This window comes from Mchenga conophoros, linkage group LG10, assembly GCF_057382185.1.
Source record: "Mchenga conophoros isolate Kocher_MC1m ecotype Shallow Benthic linkage group LG10, M_conophoros_male_GT1.1, whole genome shotgun sequence".
NCBI lineage: Eukaryota > Metazoa > Chordata > Actinopteri > Cichliformes > Cichlidae > Mchenga > Mchenga conophoros.
The window spans coordinates 19,768,429-19,786,541 of NC_140535.1; the positions used below are offsets into that span (position 1 = coordinate 19,768,429).

The 18,113-nt window shown below is 40.0% G+C and overlaps 1 protein-coding gene across 2 annotated transcripts in view; it reads right to left on the reverse strand.

The window, feature by feature from the left end:
* Positions 1-1,221: 1,221 nt before the first annotated feature.
* frem2a (FRAS1 related extracellular matrix 2a) overlaps positions 1,222-18,113 on the reverse strand; it is a 72,873-nt gene continuing 55,981 nt past the window's right edge. The window contains exons 7-24 of one of the 2 annotated variants that reach the window (XM_085289175.1): positions 16,795-16,944; positions 16,471-16,680; positions 15,775-15,972; positions 15,231-15,395; positions 13,597-13,779; positions 12,436-12,566; positions 11,844-12,002; positions 10,737-11,040; positions 9,179-9,310; positions 8,470-8,801; positions 6,045-6,237; positions 5,791-5,916; positions 5,572-5,696; positions 5,315-5,449; positions 5,015-5,141; positions 4,485-4,672; positions 4,238-4,384; positions 1,222-3,845 (exon numbers count right to left, since the gene is read on the reverse strand). In XM_085289175.1, the coding sequence (XP_085145301.1) occupies positions 3,297-3,845; positions 4,238-4,384; positions 4,485-4,672; positions 5,015-5,141; positions 5,315-5,449; positions 5,572-5,696; positions 5,791-5,916; positions 6,045-6,237; positions 8,470-8,801; positions 9,179-9,310; positions 10,737-11,040; positions 11,844-12,002; positions 12,436-12,566; positions 13,597-13,779; positions 15,231-15,395; positions 15,775-15,972; positions 16,471-16,680; positions 16,795-16,944 (3,554 nt within the window). In that variant the 3' untranslated portion in view covers positions 1,222-3,296. The remainder of the gene's footprint in view (positions 3,846-4,237; positions 4,385-4,484; positions 4,673-5,014; positions 5,142-5,314; positions 5,450-5,571; positions 5,697-5,790; positions 5,917-6,044; positions 6,238-8,469; positions 8,802-9,178; positions 9,311-10,736; positions 11,041-11,843; positions 12,003-12,435; positions 12,567-13,596; positions 13,780-15,230; positions 15,396-15,774; positions 15,973-16,470; positions 16,681-16,794; positions 16,945-18,113) is intronic. The other variant, XM_085289177.1, reaches the window with a different exon arrangement.

Sequence of the window (18,113 nt, forward strand, 5' to 3'; positions counted from 1 at the left end):
AAAAAGTATAAAATGGCTATCAGCCGCCCTCAGTCTGGCGATCCAATGCAAGCCCTTGCCTCATGGGGTGAGGATGATTATGAGAAATGTGACGAATCAGCCCAAACTACAAGCGAGCAGCTTAATGATCTCAAGGCAGTTGGGACCACAGCCACCAAGAATACCACTGGTAACATGTTTTCCTGTATAACATGAATAACTGGATTGAAATGTTGAAGCGTCCGCAGGGTCCCCCATTTAAGAAGGCGCATGTACAGGCCCAACTCAAGTTTGTCAGTGAACACCTAAACGATTCAGAGAATTGTTGTGGGAAAGTACTATGGTCAGATTAAACCAAAATCGAGCTCTACTCGATCAGCTTGCAATCAACTTGACACATCATGTTTGATGGAAGAGAACTGCTGAGTGTGACTCAAAGAACACCATCCCCTCAGTCAAGTCCACAGAAGTGGAATCATTATGCTTTGGGGTTGATTTTCTGGTCAAGTTATACGTCGACCGCATTGAGGGACTAGTGACGGGGGAATGTAGTGTAAAATCTTGGACGAGAACCTCCTACTCTCAGCCGGAACACTGAAGATGGGTTAGTGATGGATGTTTTTTTTCAGCAACAAAGAAGTGGCCTAAAGAAGAAGCGCATTAGGGTCTCCAGACCTGGAGCTTCAAGTTGCCAAGTGGCTGCCAAGAAACCTGAAGGATTAAGGGAGTATCAGTAAAGAGGAGTGAGCCAAAATCCCTCCTGAGATATGTGCAAACTTGATGACCAACTACAAGACACATCTTACTGCTAAGCTTGCCAACAATGGTTTTTGCACCAAGCTTTAAGTCATGTTTTGCTTGGAGATAAAATACTTTTTTTGCTCAAAGACATGCAAATAAATTACCAACTTATATGTAATGTGTGTTTTTTTTTTTAGTTTTAATTGATATTCTATCAACTACTATAAAAACGAGAGAGAGAGTTCATTTCCTTATAAGTAAGCAAAGTTACAAATTCAGCAGGGCATCAAATAATTACTTCCTCCACTATATGTTTTTGTTTCTATGAACATAAACCAGTAAAACAGATGATTTTAACATGACAGAGACAAATTTGGGGAAAGCATTCTCAGTCTCAAAGCAGTGAAGTCAAATCGAGTATCAAAGCCGCTAAAGTTCATATGATCCACCCCACCTCTAAACCTAAATGTACTGATTAAATCAATGAAAATAACAAAAGGCACCGGTAAACAGTATTTATTCTTAAATACATATACATAAAAACCCATTCATAAAAAGACACAAAGTAAATATCAAGTCTGATTGTGCTAAATTTGTCATATTATGGGAATAACTGGCTGTGGGGTATACATTACATTGCATAGCTAGTAGTGGCGTGTGAGGGAGGCGATGCAGAAAAGTGCATTTGATACCAAATATGGTGTTATTTCCAAGTTCATCAGGGTAGAATTAAAAAAGGAAACGAAAAATAGAAAAATACAAACACATACGCAGCTGGCAATCAGATGTATAAATCCTGACATACCTCGAGGATTCACACCTCAGCTGCTTTCCGGCTCATGTCCAGCACATCAACTAACCCTGATGAATAGTAGAAATAATTATACAAGGATGACTAACAACACCATAAGAAGACAAATATTCAGGAACACTTACATCAGCATGTCGTATATTCATAGCAGAGTAAGACATAGTTTTAACAATACATATAAACAAGAACCTTCACCAGTGACATCGACAAAATTATGAGATTATATCAAAAGTCTCAAATGTGATATTTTCCATAGTGACATACTGATCTGTGAGCAGCTATTTTCTTTGCATCATTTGTTTGGGAAAAACAAAATGAGTCAGAACACTGAAATCCCACACAACACTAGTGACAAGTAATATGAACATAATGTGGGAAGAGCAGGGGATTAAGTCATTGGATATGGATACAGTATTTGAATGTTCACAGCACCACACTTATTAGCAGTGTAACACACACGTTGAAAGTGGCTCTTGAGAGCTCTCCAGTCAGCAGTAGTAAATTGTGTTATAACACACAGTCCATTCTTTGTAAAAGAAATAACTCCTGAGATGAGTGTCTCGTTACAAATGTACCTCAATCAGTGTTAAATAAAGAAACAAACAAACAAAAAACCCTCAAAATGACAGAAAGTATTAGAAAAACACAGAGCAACAACACTGTGAGGATAGCAGTGACAGCAGTGAACATTGTGCTATCAGACGCAGCGATGAGCTGAAAACTAAAGTGTCAAAACTGTACTAGTAATATTTAAAAAACTAAAATAAAAAGGAGCAACAGAGATGCCAAATACATGCAGGAAAACACTCTTCGGTATATGGTAAACATGATGAGGAACAGTAGATATGGTGGAGGAATAAAAAAAAAGTTTAGCTGGTGATTAAACATTAAATTATATCAGTAGTTGTTTTCAATTCCTGGAGTTTGATAATAAGAGTTTTGCAAGGTTTAATTCACAGATAAAACACAAGTGGTGCCATCTTGTCTTTATGACTGCCCCAACAAATATCTTAAGACTAAACTGTAGGCTTAAAGGCACAGTTCACCCCAGATTTAACATGAATGTGCTCATACAGCAAAAGTTTTGCAGCCAAACACTTAGTTCACAGAAGTCCAGTATTTACCTTTTGTTTTCTATTATCTCCCACCAGTGGATGGAGTTTCTAACAACCTCAGCTGCACAGCATGTGTACATTAACCTATTTTATCCTCAGCATACTGCAGAAATGATGGGATAGTTTATCATTCATATTTTTTAAGGAAACATCAGAGCGTTCTTTGTGAGATGAAATATTCTTTCCTCTGATGCACATATCGTTAATATCTAGCCTCCTTTCCCGGAGGTACACCCGCGGCGCTAAAGCTCTCGACTTGTCCTGTGTGACGCTTTATCGTAAATGTTCACTGGGTGACTGGGACTGTCCTGAAGGGATGTATTTGCTTCAGGCACTTTAACACCACAAAGCCACTCAGCGAGCACAGCAGTATTACGCTACTTGCAGGACAAGTCTGAGTATTAAATAATTTTTTTTTAAAAATGTTGTTGTTTTGCTGTTGCAGTGATAAGTATATATTCTGTACTGTAGAGCGCACCCCCATTTACAGGCACACTTAATACCATACGTGATGACTCTTGAGTTTTGGTGTTATGAAAGCAATTTAATGCCATTTTTTAAATATATTTTTTAAGATATTCCAAAGAAAAACTTATAAAAGCTCCCATATATTTCCTACATGTCCATCTGTCTGTCCGTGCATTCATTGCTCAGACCTCTGAGCTGTTGCGGCAGTCTTGCATCCTCACCACCAACATGGGCTCTGTACTGACAGACCCTTTCACCACTTCCTGCACGCCCTCCCTCCATCCTTCCTTCCCATCCTTCTGTCTGGATCTGAGCACCAGCACGATGGAGACAATAATGAGGACAATTAGCAGGAGGCCGATCAGCGCCCCTACCACAGTTACCAGACCCTCCTCTTCGTCATCTGCATGCAGCTCCCTGGGTTCCAGGCCATCAGCAAAGAGTTCATTTGGCCCCACTGGCCTACGCTTGGTGCGATCCAGAGCTATGTGCATGATGTTAGTACCACGGTTCTTATCCACTCCAATATCTTCAGCGATTTCAGGAACTTTATTGGCAGCTGACCTCCTCCAGCGGTGGCCTTTTGAACTGGATGGGGTCAAGGCCACATCATTGCTTGTGGAAGTCACAGAGTGGTACTCTAAGCTGCGTTTTCCAATCCCTCTGTTAGCATTCTCCTTGGAGCGAACTGTGTAGATGGTGTGAATGTACCATTCACGACCTGCAGCAACCTAAGAAGCAGTAAAAATGATGGATATTTTTAGAATTATAGTCACCTTAATTTGATGCAAAAGACACAAAGACTAAAACCAGACACCTAATAAAATAGAAACTGTAATCCTTAATTGTTCAAACTTAACTAGTGCAATGAAAATCTGGTATCTATAGCCAATTTATAGTCAGTTTTCTACTGGCCCTAATTTAAGTAATTTCTTAAAGATTGAGATTTTTTACATCCCTCCAAGTAAAAGTATCACAAATGCATAATCAGGATTATGTTATTCTCCTCATATCCTGCAAAGTTGCAGGGCCTCACAACTTTGTCAGTCAGGTTATTTCTGTAGCTTTTGATTCATACAAAAAATGAACTGTTGGCTTCAGGAAACATTAACATATAGGATACCTGAAACATGGCTGCAGAGTCCAGTCTAAAGCCATCAGACCCTGGTTGCCTGATGAGTGACATGGCCAATGGATCGTCCGCTGCCAATACAGCATTAAAACTGACATCGCCGAATGCCCGTGCCCGAGTCTCCGGCTGAGCCTTGTCCTGGTGGAGTATTTTAGATTGAAAATCAAAAAGGGATGGAAGATTGTTAAATGTTATTTTGCATAATGAAATGTTATCATTAGAAAACAAGAATACTCACAAGAATCTTGAATCTATACAGCAATGAAGGGGAGTCTGCCAGGCATCCAAATTCAAACTTGGTCGGGTTATATTTGGGTACATATCCATCGGCGCCTGTGCAGAGGAACACCTTCTCGATGCTACAGAAGAAAGAATTTCCCAGGTTCTGCACAGGGTCCACCATGACACGGCCGTATACTGTATCACCTGAGGAAAGACAAACGTAAAATCTAAATCGTACCTTTTTTTAAAATTGTATTGTCATTTTTGTCCAAAAAAGAAACCATAGATGCATAATCTGCTGCCACTGCTTTAAGAATTATTCTCAATCAAACCAAACCAAAACTCTAAATTAAATGCTTTTATTAAAATCTCATACGATATTTTCTTTTAATAATATAAAGCAAATCATTTACTTGAAGCAACCCTATGTCTGCATGTAAGGTAAACATTTCCTTTACAAAACTGACAGAAGCAATGTGAAATATTTTAGACTAGTATAGTTCTACTAGTATAATTCTGTAAATCTTGGGACCTAATAGGCCTTACCCTCAGAAAAGGCAACATCACTCTCCTGTCCAAAACCCATGGATCCATCAGAAAGCCATAGGCTTCTTTTGGACAGCAAGAGCATCTGAGTGTTGAGACTGAATTCTACTGCAACTGGATCACTCACCTAAAAATGTATGCACATATTTAGAAAGTGATAGCATCATAAAAGAAGACAGATTGCCAGTTACAGCTGGAGACAGAGAATGGAATAAATAAATGAATACAAATAAATAAATCCTTCCTACAACGAGGAAACATGCCACTCTTGAATCTTAATCTTAGCTGATGCTGACTTACTTGCTGGAATCTGATGTCCAGATCAAAGGTGACGGGTTCTCTGGGACTGCATACAGGTGGAACGGTGTATTCCATATTTTGGGATGTTGTACAGGGAATCAGCTTCACTGTGTAGGTACCAGAGTAGTCTCTCACCTATATGCAGCAGCGGGGAGATATATAAAAACATCAGTCTGCATCTGCCCTTGTAGCTGCTTTGAAACAGACTACATGTCTCAGATTACATCGTGGCATTTAAACGTTTCATGCAGTCTTACTGCAAAATCAGAGGTGAAGGTCCACTGCTGGACTGGTTGGTTGTAGGTGGGCTCACTTCTCACTAAGGTCAGATTAAATGTCAGGCCAGTGTGGTCCACACTCATCACCATGGATGACATTGAGACTGCAGGGTAATTTTGAGAGCAAATTTTATACTTTATACTAAAATAATGGTCCCAGAATACAATTCTGATACGATGACAACATTTCAGTCTCACCAGATCGTTTTATTCTCCCAGAAGAATGAGACCTCACAAACAGACCCCTAAAGTGAGCCTTGGTATGGAAGTTTACCACCAAACGTCCCTGCTCATTGATGCGCATGCTCATAGGATACAAAGCACCTTGAAAAACACACACACATAATATACACATTCTGAATTTTGCAAGAGCTGGTCTTGTTGATGTGGAGAGTATCCTGTGCAAGAACAAAAACACAAGCTATAATATTCTTTCTGTCTTGGTGACATACCGTGTAGCTCTGCCTGTGGGGGGCTGCCGATGCCATCCTTCCAGAGGATGGCCGTGTCATACACAAAGGTGAGGCGCAGCTCGGACTGTAAATCAAAGTGCTGCCAGCCACCAGCAGCCAGAGGGGAGTGGAACACATACGATACATAAAGAGGCACACGCAGGGTCACATAGGACTGCACCAGGTTCAGCACCTGTAAAGATGTTTCAATGAAGAACTGGTCATTTGATTTTTTTTAAAATGAAACAAGCTTATTGAATTGAAGGGTGAAAAGACACTACAGAAATCCTCAACATTGATGAAAAGAGGTAAAATCTTTTCAGATTAAAGGGCGATTGTAGGTCGGTAAGCTATAATAAGTGCAGAGAAGATGTAACAGATGAACACACTGTTCTCCTCCACAAGGTGTTTAATGTTTGAACTCTTTCACTCCCACTCAGTGTTTCTACAGAGATGCAGAAAACTCCTGTGTTGTACACCAAGAACCACAGTGGGCATTGGTGTGGGATTGCATTGTTTTTTAAAGGTTTTCCAAACACTTCAAAACTTATAATTCATGTTGATCATTGATGAAATAAAGATGTGAAGGATGTTTCCAAGTATTTAAAAGTGATTTAATTACATTTTGCTTTTTCTGCTGCTACAAGATACATGCAATGTCCAGTGTTCCCTGGTAACAACAAAACAAAATCACCACTAGGTGTCTCTGTTCACCAATTTTGTTTTAGCAATGTTGTCTGACTTCACAGCTTTTGAACTATTTTATATTCCTTAAAAAAACACAAAATAGTTCAGTTTGACAGAAGCTGAAACTGTAGTCAATTATCATTGTTTGGCTTGAAGGGAAAATTACTCGATTTGCATAGTCAATAACAGAAGTGGATTCAGAGGGGAGATTAAACGATGCGAGAAACTACGAGAAGCAAAAAATGATTCCGTAACAAAAAAATTTTGTTCTGTCTTTTCTTTTTCTGATCAACTTTTGCTTGTCAGTTGAGGACAGATGATTTAAAATCCAGTCGTATTTCTAAAACAGCATTTACATGCAAAGCACTGAACCAGTGTTGAAAAAGGAAATCAAAAGCTGGCTGATTGAGAAACAAACTCGCTCTGTCCACAATTTCACTACAATGGCTTCCTAAAATTAGCCATTCTTTCCTTACTTTCTTGAAAAATCATTTTCTTGCACTTTTCTTGGGCATTCAAAGTTCCACTTTTTCAAATACACGCACTCCACAAAGAACAAAATAACCTAGCAGTTACACAGAAAAGCAAAGCTGTTATTGAAAAAAAGCAAGAATAAATCACAGCTCATGATTTTTTCACCCAAAACTCAGGCAAAAGTTTGATTTCTGAGTTATTACATTTTTTTTCTGTGCTCTTTGATATGAGCAGCTGCATGGTAGCGCCTGTCTTTTTGTCTTTCCACAGTCCTTGAGGAACCTTACAAATGACATGGACTAGACACTAGTGGAAGGCTTGCATCATGTGCAGCTAATTGATGTTTGCTGCATGCTATGACTAGGGACAAGTACATTCATGTTTCCATCTATAATTCCCTTTCTCTCTCTCTCTATCTCTCTCTCTCCCTCTCCATCGCTGTTTCTCACACACACACACACACACACACACACACACACACACACACACACACACACACTTAGCAGTCTGATCAACAGCAAGAAGCTCCCAGATAAAAAGCCAGTGGAACACTAACGAACAGCAGGACATGAGCAAGGGAGCAAGGGTCTGTCTCCACAATAACAGGAAGCAAGAGGATAGTCCTTATAACATCACAACATTTGCAACATCTGCTGCAATGATGCAACAACAGAAAACAGCAACTGGAAGCTTGTTAGCACATAAATGACAGATTGCCACATTGCCAAAATTGAATGTAGTGCTTGACTTGGTAGTGAGTCCAACAGAAAGCCAGTAAAAGTACCAAAAAAAGCTTTAGAAAAGCTTTCAGGTAACTAAGAATTGGGGATATTGGTGTAGATGCCCAGGACTCAGAGATTTCATGCGGATGTAAGCTTTAGTGCTCTGTGTTGAGAATAGTATTGAGTATTTATGAGTGACGGACTGGCAGGTTGGCAATTCTTTGTATAAGTGTGTGTGTTTTATGTGTGTGTGTGTTTACCTTCACACTAAAAGCTGTCAATCAAATGCTTGTGTATAAAACTGGCAAACACACACACACAAACAGCAAATGAGACATAAAATGCAGGCAAACAGCTCTGGTGCCATTGAGTCTGGGTGTCCTCCTCATTCACAAGGCTGCAAATAAACTGAACATACAGGCAAGCACGCATACAGGTGAGCACAAACACTCACAAAGGAGAACAGTCAAACAGATGTACACGCAAAGCCCAGATTGGAATTTATGCATTGTGGAGAAAGGTACACAAGCAAACAGACTCACCTGTCCATCAGTCCCTATGGTGCCTCCACAGTCAGTAAGCAGCTCAGACATGTGGTAGTAGCTGGTGAACTCCCAGAGACAGGCTTCCAGGTTGAGGTTCCTGTAGAAGCGCAGTGTGCTGTTCCCCCGCAGAGAGCTGCTGAACTGATATGGCGCAGGGTCCCCCATGCTCTCAGGGCTGCCCGTCGATGCAGTGATGAAGCCGTGAGCTGTGGTGACCTCGGTGTAGTCAAGCAAGTTAGAGCAGCGGTGGTTTCCGACCCGGGTTCCATCGGGACTGAGAGTCAGTTCAAAGTTCGTGAGGCGGCGAGTTGAGATCACTGGAAGCATTCCTGCCAGACAAGGACATTTTTGATTTTGAGCGTGCCCAACTACCTTTGATATTTGAACTGAGAGAAACGATTATTGAAAAAAAAAAAGTAATGCAGAGGAAAGAAAGAGTATATAGACAGTTAAAACTGATGGGGGGTGAGGGGTGGGCATAAAAAAGGAGAAGTAAAAAGATGAAGCAGAAGGAAACTGATTAAAAATCAAGAAAGGATTGTTAAGTAGCAGGTGTGCTGGAGGGTTTCTACAGGTTCGGTACAACCCGGCGAGATCTATATTCTGGCTGTCACGCTCCTGAGGAGCCCCAGACGTGAATATTACACACACTACATTACACCTCACTTCATCTGTGGTACGAGCTCTGCCTTCAGCTCCTACATACCATCTATGTGAGGCATGGTGACAGTCACTTTGATGAGGTTAGGGTGTTTTGGGTCGTCTGCTCCAGTGTAGCGTAGCTTGGCAGAGAAAGGCTCGGCACCAACAGTGCCCATCTTGCGTGGTTGACACATACCTTTTAATGACAGAAGAGCAGAGAAGAGATATTCTAAACACAGGAATAGACACAAGACAGTTACAAAACATTAGAGAAAGCAAGATATAGTAACTGGCAATGGCTTACAGCTAATTACATGTGATAAATCCTTATGTAGTTATTCTTTTTTTTTTTTTACACATTACAAATGCAATATCCTCTTAAATCCCTTTCTGTTCATAACCTGCCCGAACTACTACTGAGTCATATAGTGATTTCCATATTTCTAAGAATACCCTGTGACCACCCTGAGAGAGTGAGTCTGAACTTGTTCCATTTGGGATGTGTAGGTGGAATGAGTGCGGCATAAGTGATAGCATAGCAACAGCAAAAATTATTATTATTTTCTTTCCCATTTGAGAAACGAGTGAGAGCTCTGACCCATTCTCATTGCACATAGCTTGTAGCTGCATTGGATTATGATTCATTAGGGCTATTGTAACCAATGAAAATGGTCTGTGGGTGTGTGTGTGTGTGTGTGTGTGTGTGTGTGTGTGTGTGTGTCTGTATGCCACTTGATTAATCTTTTAAAATAGGACAAAGTTGCAAATTAAACAATGTGTAAAATTGGTTCAGATCTTACCAGCTACAATAAAATTCCACTACATCAATTACCCAATAAATTATTCTTTAAAACTACAACATATGTAGAGGACACGGACCGTTTTCTCAATTAGGCGCTTTTTGTTTTATAATTAAGTACAGCAATAAGACTTACTTAATTTGCTCAAGTACCATTGTGATTACAACCTTTATTTTTTTAGTTTCCTTGCTGGCATTAATATTTTTACTTACAGATCTGACTACTTGTCAAATAATTTAAATCATAATTCAGAGATAAAAATACTGAACTTCAGGCAGTTTAATCACCTTATATCAGTACCGACCCAAGTCAGCGGATTGCTCAGCTGTGGATCCAGCTTGCAAATCTTATATGGGGATCCCTATTTAGACCGCCACAGCCTGCGTACAGTTGCTGCTTCCCACTTGCATGCAAGCCGCTTTGCAACCCACCTTTGTCTCCAGCTCATCATTTTCATCTGTGTTGTCAATGATGGTACTTAAAGAACATGTTTTTCTACCCATGTTGAGTACTCAAAGAGTTTTGTTAATAAAAGCCTCATTCAAACATTTATGTGGGTCAATGAGGCAAAGGAGTTTTAATATAGCACTCACATTTGCTCTGATGCATTAATTGGAGTGTGAGTACGAGTGCGGGGATGACTGGGGATTCAGCATCTTGTCCAAGTATTGAATACCAATCCTTTTTTATCAAACGTTGCCCCGACTGAACAAAGCTGTAATGTATAGTAGTTTGTTTTTGCGATTCTTGTAGAATAATTCTCCAAAAAACACCTGGAAACATCAGGCCCAGATAAGATTTAATTCATTTTTCAGTCCTCACCTTCCACCCGGCTGATTGTGACAACGGGGCTGCTGAGCTCTAAGCCCTCATCCCCGTTCGAATTAACAGCTCTAGCAGCACACTGGACCCTGGAGCCTGCTTGGAAGTAGACTGAATCCAATGTGATCATCTTGGAGGATGTAAAGAATGTGTCAAAGTCCACCTCCCTCATGGGACTGGTGACGCCATCAGGGCCAGCTGGGGCACTGATGAGCCAGCGGTAGCGGGTCAAGGTGTTGTTGATGTGCTCGCTGACACAGATAGAGCCCGTCCTGTCATAATCTGAGTATTTTGTATTGCAAGCCTGGAGGATGGATAAGGAATTTAGCAGGAGTGGGTGGGTAAGCAAGGACAGCAGAGAGATGGAGAAAGATACAGTACATGCCAGAGGAAAGAAGGAGACAGATAATACAAACGAGTAAGTGATGGTTGGCAAGGAAATCCAGATGTTTCAGTGGTTTATATTCTCACATTTGTGGTCTTGGAAATATTTTTTTTATATTTAGAAAGCTACAAATATTGGATCGAGGGTTAGACCTCAAATAGATTCTGTAGATTTCCTTTGTAAACCTGTTGACACTGAGCTTCCTGCCACAGCACTCGACACTTCAATTTCGACAAGACTTCTTCATTTTGCCTCTCCAGGGAACCTCCTACGCAGCTGACCACACTGCACGAAAATAAACACACACGTGCACTCTCTCTGTCTCTCTCTCGCACATGCAAACACATACACAGTTCTAGCCACATTCAGCAGTCACCTGAGGAGCAAATGACTTAACACATCACGACAATCCATTTAAGTTTCTCACTGAACACGTTTTCAAGAGTGGCAGAGATTCTCCTGTGTATGAGAGCATGGCGACTGTGGCCTACCAAGCTGTGTAATGTTTATTTTAAGAACAGAATAGCTGATTCCTGGTGGACAGTTTGATCCTGAGAAAAAAAAATGCTACTTTCGTTACTGGAGAAAACGTAATAAATGTAACTGTTTTCTGTTAAGCTGATCTCTCCCAGGTGTTTCTAGAAGGCATGTTGTCGTAGCGTGAGCAAGACTATTCCTCCAGGGCCACTTGTGTCCCTAAATACCATTTAAGCGTGACTCACTGTGACACAGATGAGTGGATAGCCGGCTGGTGGGTGGAGGCTGTCTTGTGTCCTGGCGACATCATCGTAATGGAGCAACGACGCCACATGAGGAAGGGAGGGAAAGGTGACATCAGCCATGCTGTTGATCTCCTCGATGTAAACGATCACTTTAGTCACCTGGTTCAGAAAAAGAGCTTTAAGGAGTACTGATACAGAGGTGTTTCTGAGTAACGAGTTATCAGTGAATGTGTTTAAATTCTTGGATATTTCTCTCTTCAGACTTTGTTTCCCCTTTTATTTCTCTTTCTACTCCTTACTTCTCCTCACTTCTTCTGTCTTTTTTTTTTAACATAATCTATTATTCATTGCAAAATGTTTTCATTGCCCTCTTGGTTGCAACTACAGTAAAGTGCTGCCGGTGTCTGGGCCAGGACACCCTTGTAAAAAAGATCCCTGATCTCACTGGGACTGACCTGGATAAATATGGGTCAAATCAGAAAAAAAAGAGCTTTTAATCTTTTACGTTTTCATTAAGCTTTAAATTCCTGAGCCGTCAGTTTGGATTTTGTGTGATCGCTCTGTGGCGGTTAAGCACGCGCACACTTCTGACCTGAGTTTCAGCCACCATGTTTTCATCAGGCTTCAGATGGAGCGTAAACGCTTCCCTCATTTCTCGGACTCCGTCAAAAAGCACCTGCACCTCCACCACATTTTGCTTATTCCCCTGCTTGAACTCAAGGACTGGGCACACACAAATATAGAAGAACACAATCATCAGGGAAACAGTTTAAAATGTACACGATATAGCACAAATAGATCGTTATTAGGGAAAGTGTACTGCACCGATCGATATCTTTTCCTGAGATAAAAGTAATCGACTTGCAAGGCCAGATTTCCACCTCTTTTTTGCCAAATTTACATTTTTACAGGAAATAAAAAGGCCTCGCAGATTAGCCCAATGCACATTTTATTGCTTCAGAAGAATATATCACTTAGCTAAAAAGCATTGCAGGTTTCTATTTGCATAGTGCCAAAGGTGGTCCATCTCCTTGCACGGTAAGTAATAGAGCTTTGCATTAGAAATGTGCTGCGGCGAGAAAATATTGTGCAATATGAGAAATTCACGGCTGTATGATTCAAAACTGCGGGGAAATTTTAACGGTGGGTAGGCAGGTATAATTTGAATTGACTGAATGTATTCTATAAATATTTCAAGCCTTGATTAAGCTTAGAAAAGTTCACTTTGGGCTAAAAGCTGAACAGATAGAACAAAAGACCTCATCCTGCTGACATGAAGACTGCTGAAATTTTATTAAAAATTACATAACCTCCCACTGGACTATAGCAGAAATCACCTTTCTCCATTTGAGATAAAATTATAAATTAATGACCCTTGCCCAAATAAAACCCTATGCCCACTTTCATTAATCTAACATTCCTATAGGGACCCTTGTTTCACCTCTCTGGCTGCCGCAAATGCATAATAGAAATCAATCAGGAGGATATGTGTAGGTCATTAAGTGCAAATTTGGTGTATCTCGTGATTACTAATGGTGCTGTAGAGGTTTGTATTTATTAGTGAGTTACTGAACGTTCTGCTTCACATGTTTCAACGCCACTAACGTGCTGAGAAAAGGGAATGAGGAGAGGAAGACAGCTTTTGGTCTTTAATAGCAGTTCAAAAAAAGAACTGTGCACTGCATTGAAGCTCTTTTATGCATCTGGAGCTTTTAATCATATCACACCATAAGAGGATATATGTGGGATTTACCTTGAGATACAGGATAATAGTCTTCTCCTGAGACAGCTGACCCATCTTTAGTGTGAACGCGAACCACCGACACTTTTGATGTGTCACCCACTCGTACCACAGGGATCTTCACAGTGGCTACAGCGCTGGCTTCCTTTGGTTCATTAACACTGAACCTGGTGTCCAGAAAACGGATGATGGGTTCTAAGGTGGACAGAATTAAAATGTAAAGCAAACTCATTGAAATGTATGCAACAACTTTTACAACATCAGTTCCAAGTCGATCAGAAAACTGTGTAAAATGTGAATAAAATACAGAATGCAATAATTTGCAGTAATTCATGCTTTATTCAGAGTAGAACATAAAAAACATATCAGATGTTTCGACTGAGATATTTTACTATTACATGAAAAATATTGGCTTATTTTGAATTTGATGGCAACGTGTCTTCAAAAAGTTGAGACAGTGGTAAAAAAAAAAGGCTGGAAAAGTAAGTAGTGCTAAAAAAGAAACAGCTGGAGGAACATTTTGCAACAGGTCAGAAACACGATACGAGAGTTTCTCCAAAGAACAGGTGGGTAGAGGTTCTTCAATGTGCAATCCCCCCCCCCAAATAATAGTAGAACAATTTCAGAATATTGTTCATCAACGTAAAATTGTGTAGATGTAAAATATATATCATCATCTACAGTGCATAATATCATCAAAAGATTCAGAGAATCTGGATGCAAGTAGTTTTCAGGCCTCCGAGTGGACGGCATTAAACACAGGCACGATTCTATCATGCAAATCACTGCATGGGCTCAGAAACACTTCCAGAAATCATCGTCTTTAAACACAGTTCATTGTGCCGTCCACAAATGATGGTTAAAGAACATTTAACCAGTTCAAAATGGATTTTAAATAAAAAATGTATTTAAAATGTGGTAAATCATTGAAAGTGGTAAACCTCGTCCTCTGGAAGAGGAGAAATACCATCCAGCTTGTGTCAGCACTCAATTCAAAATCCTGCATCTATTGCACCGGCAGCTTGCACATTTAGAAAGACATCAGTGCTGAAAGTTATATACATTTATTTATAAGTCTTAGAGGAACATAAGCTTCCATCTAGACAATGTCTTTTTCAGGGAATACGTTGCATATGTCTGCAGCTATTACTGTCTAACAGCATTTATAGTAGTATGGGTGTTGACCTGACCTGCCTGGAGTGCCAACCTTTCACCAACTAAAACATTAGGTGTATCATGAAATTAAAAATAGGAAGAGCTGCTGATCAGCTAGAAGCCTATATCAGATAAGAATGGGACAACATTCCTCTCCTTAAAATCCAGCAGCCGGTTTCCTCAGTTCCCAGATGTTTATTAGATGTCTATTAAAAGAAGTTTAAACATTTGATATGCTTTCCATGCTCAGTTGTGAATAAAATAGGGGTTTTGAGATTTGCAAATCACTGTGTTGTGTTTTTACATATATTCTACAATATTCTACAAAAATTTGATTGTAATTACTACATGGTCATCAAGAATGATGATGTATTGGTGTACTTATTTTCTCTGCGAGTTATATTCAAAGCCAGTGCTCTTCATCGGCTTCTATTTTTTAAAGCAGTTAATTTCTGACCTTTTTCAACCTCTGCCTTCTTTCTTCCACTTACTGTCTGCCGTATCCTTGATTTTCACAAGCGTCTCGTTTAGAGCTCCAACTGATGCGCCAAAATGTGAATTGCTCTTCGGGTTTCCTAAAACCAGCCGGAGCTCCTCTCCATCCTCATACAGCGTGTCATCAACCAGAGACAGAACACACGGCTTCTCCACCTCGCCTAAAATGTACAGCAAAACGTGTCACAAGATGTGACATGTCAAAGAAATTGAAATGGAAGAAAAAAGGCTTCTACTCTTCTTTTATCTGTAGAGGATATAAAATCTTATTTATACAATTATTCTTCCCTTTATTCAGTCCCTCAATGGTTTAAGGAAGCTGTTTGCATGCTGAGTATGTTTGAAAAAAAAAAATTAAAGAGAACAAAAACAAGAAAAAAAGGGAACCGTTAAAGCAGTATTGGAGTATGTGGATTTCTTTCTTTTTACATTTCTGCGAAACTTGTTTATTCACCTGAAAAGGTGTCAGCTTTCAGAACGCAGGGAACAAAAGAATTTAAGGAAAGCATGCATGATGTAACAGTGCAGTTACTGAAGAACCTGGTAAGAAACTGATGACAGAGGCATCTGTGTTTGGCCGCTCATCAAAGTCTGAGGCGACCTGCGCAGAGGCCTGACGGGTGTAACAGCGGACAGAAGATTTATGTCTGATGTCACCACTGCGGTACACTGTTGCTGTGATCTGGCCGTCGCTCTCCTCTCCAGTGTACACCGACTCACGAAACTGGACCTTTGGCACTGTAGTCAAACAGGATAGTTCAGTCATTTCATAAGATTGACGCAGAGATAATTTCTCCCTTGCTGGAATTGGAATAAGCCGCAAATGAAAGACCAAATCAAATAACATAGCTGTCACATCAAGCTAACAGTGGTAATGATTGCAGTGGAACTATGAACACACAGTGACAAATTAATTATAACTTTGCGTTTACTAAAGCAGCCAAATTAAAATCTGAAGAAGTTTGACAAACTTTCTAAGGCTTATTTATATATTTCTATACACATATATTAACAAATATCATTATTTTTATTATATTATTATCAGTAATATAAAGAACAGAAAAAACAGGCTGGATAGTGATGCTCTAGCTCAATGCTAATATCATTTTCCTACAGTAATGTGTTCCCAGTGCATTTCCAACACTTTGACCGTGTGAGTTAATCACATTAAACATAAAGTTAAGATGCCTTTATGAATGTATTTATGAAAATTCTCAGCAATATAGAGTGACTCACAGTCAGACACTGAGTCATTTATGAAGACTGTAGCCTTTCCAGGTTCTCCCAGGGTGCCATTCACTGGCATGCGTAAGACCAGCTCAAAGCTCTCAATCCCCTCCAGCTCTGGCTGTCCCAGGTCATCCAGGATGATTACCCTGAACGTCTGCGTGCTGACGCCTGGAGCAAAGTCAAGGTTGTGACTGATGCCCACATAGTCAATACCGGCTGTAAATAAAATATACAGACAAACAGAATGCAGGTAAATGACAAATAATGCTATTGGTCAATTCAATTATTCTTATCTGTCAGAAGCAATACTTTAACTGTATGGGAGCTCACCTTCTGCAGAAACGAGCTCTGCCTTGCAAGAGCTGACAGTAACGGCTGCAGATTTGGACAAATCCGTTCCCGTCCTCCACACTTTGATCTCCACGTACCCATCGCTCTCATCCACATGATACTCTACCTCCCCAAAGTAAAACACAGGAACTGGGGAGAAAAGACAATAAATAAATAAATGGCTGTAATTAATGGTTCTTGATTCCAGACTACAGCTTCATAATATCCGTTTAGTTTCAATGATTTCTGTCTTTAACCTCCTAGGACCTGGCGTCCACATATGTGGATATCACATTTTGGGTTATTTAGACTAAAATAAATTATTAAAAAACAATTGCTCTACATGGGCCTGATATCCACTTACGAGGACATTATACTGCTACTGTTCTATCAAAATTTTAAACAAATATCCTCATATGTGGCTCTTATTGTTCTTAAAAACAAAAATAAGGTAAAGAAAAAATCTGGTAATTCTTTGTTTTTACATTCATTTGGCCCCAATATGCCCAAGTATCAAAGAGAAATTAAAAATGCATGCCGTGGAAGAGTTTGGATCTGAGGAGGTTAAATGTATTAGTTGACTCATTATTTTCTTTAAATATTAACACTCTGAGATATTCAGTATTTGGGGACTTTTAAGGTCAGCACACATTTTTTCTTCATACTTTAACTTGACAGCTGACGTAGCATATATGAGCTAAATCAGCAGTGGTACTAATCTATAGATCTGTATAGATCTCCAGCAGCCACTTGCAGCCTGGCATGATTCATTTGTATAGCCAGTAGCTGGACAGAACGGTCAAAAAGCGGCAGGCCATTAGTCTGAAGCTAAACTGCAGGGGAGTGTGACCTTTCAACATCTATCGGCCTTAAATCCACACATTTCTTTATTTTAATTGTTTCTCCTGACAGAGTAATTAAGTACTTTTAACAAATATGGATGCTGTTAACACTGAAACAAAGCCTGTGTGTGTATGTGTGAGTCTGTTCCCCTGACTGTAAAGTAGTGAGATGGAGAGACAAAGAGAATGCGGCCCCCCAGACTGCTCAAAGGCTTGTTTGAACTAGGATTGTTTCCTGAGGCAGCAAAGTGGAGGCAGTCCAGTGTGTATTTGACAGTTTCATCTCTCACAAGCCGCCCCCCACCCCTTTCCCTCGCACCCGCGTTGAGTCATAAAAAGTGACAGAATAAAAGTTCTTCTGTCTCCATTTTAAACTGGCCTGTTTCTTATATTCCGGCATATAATCCAAAAATAGCACGTGTGTTATTGTGTTTTCGTGTCTCGATCAAATACTTAACAAGCCAGAGATTTTTTTTT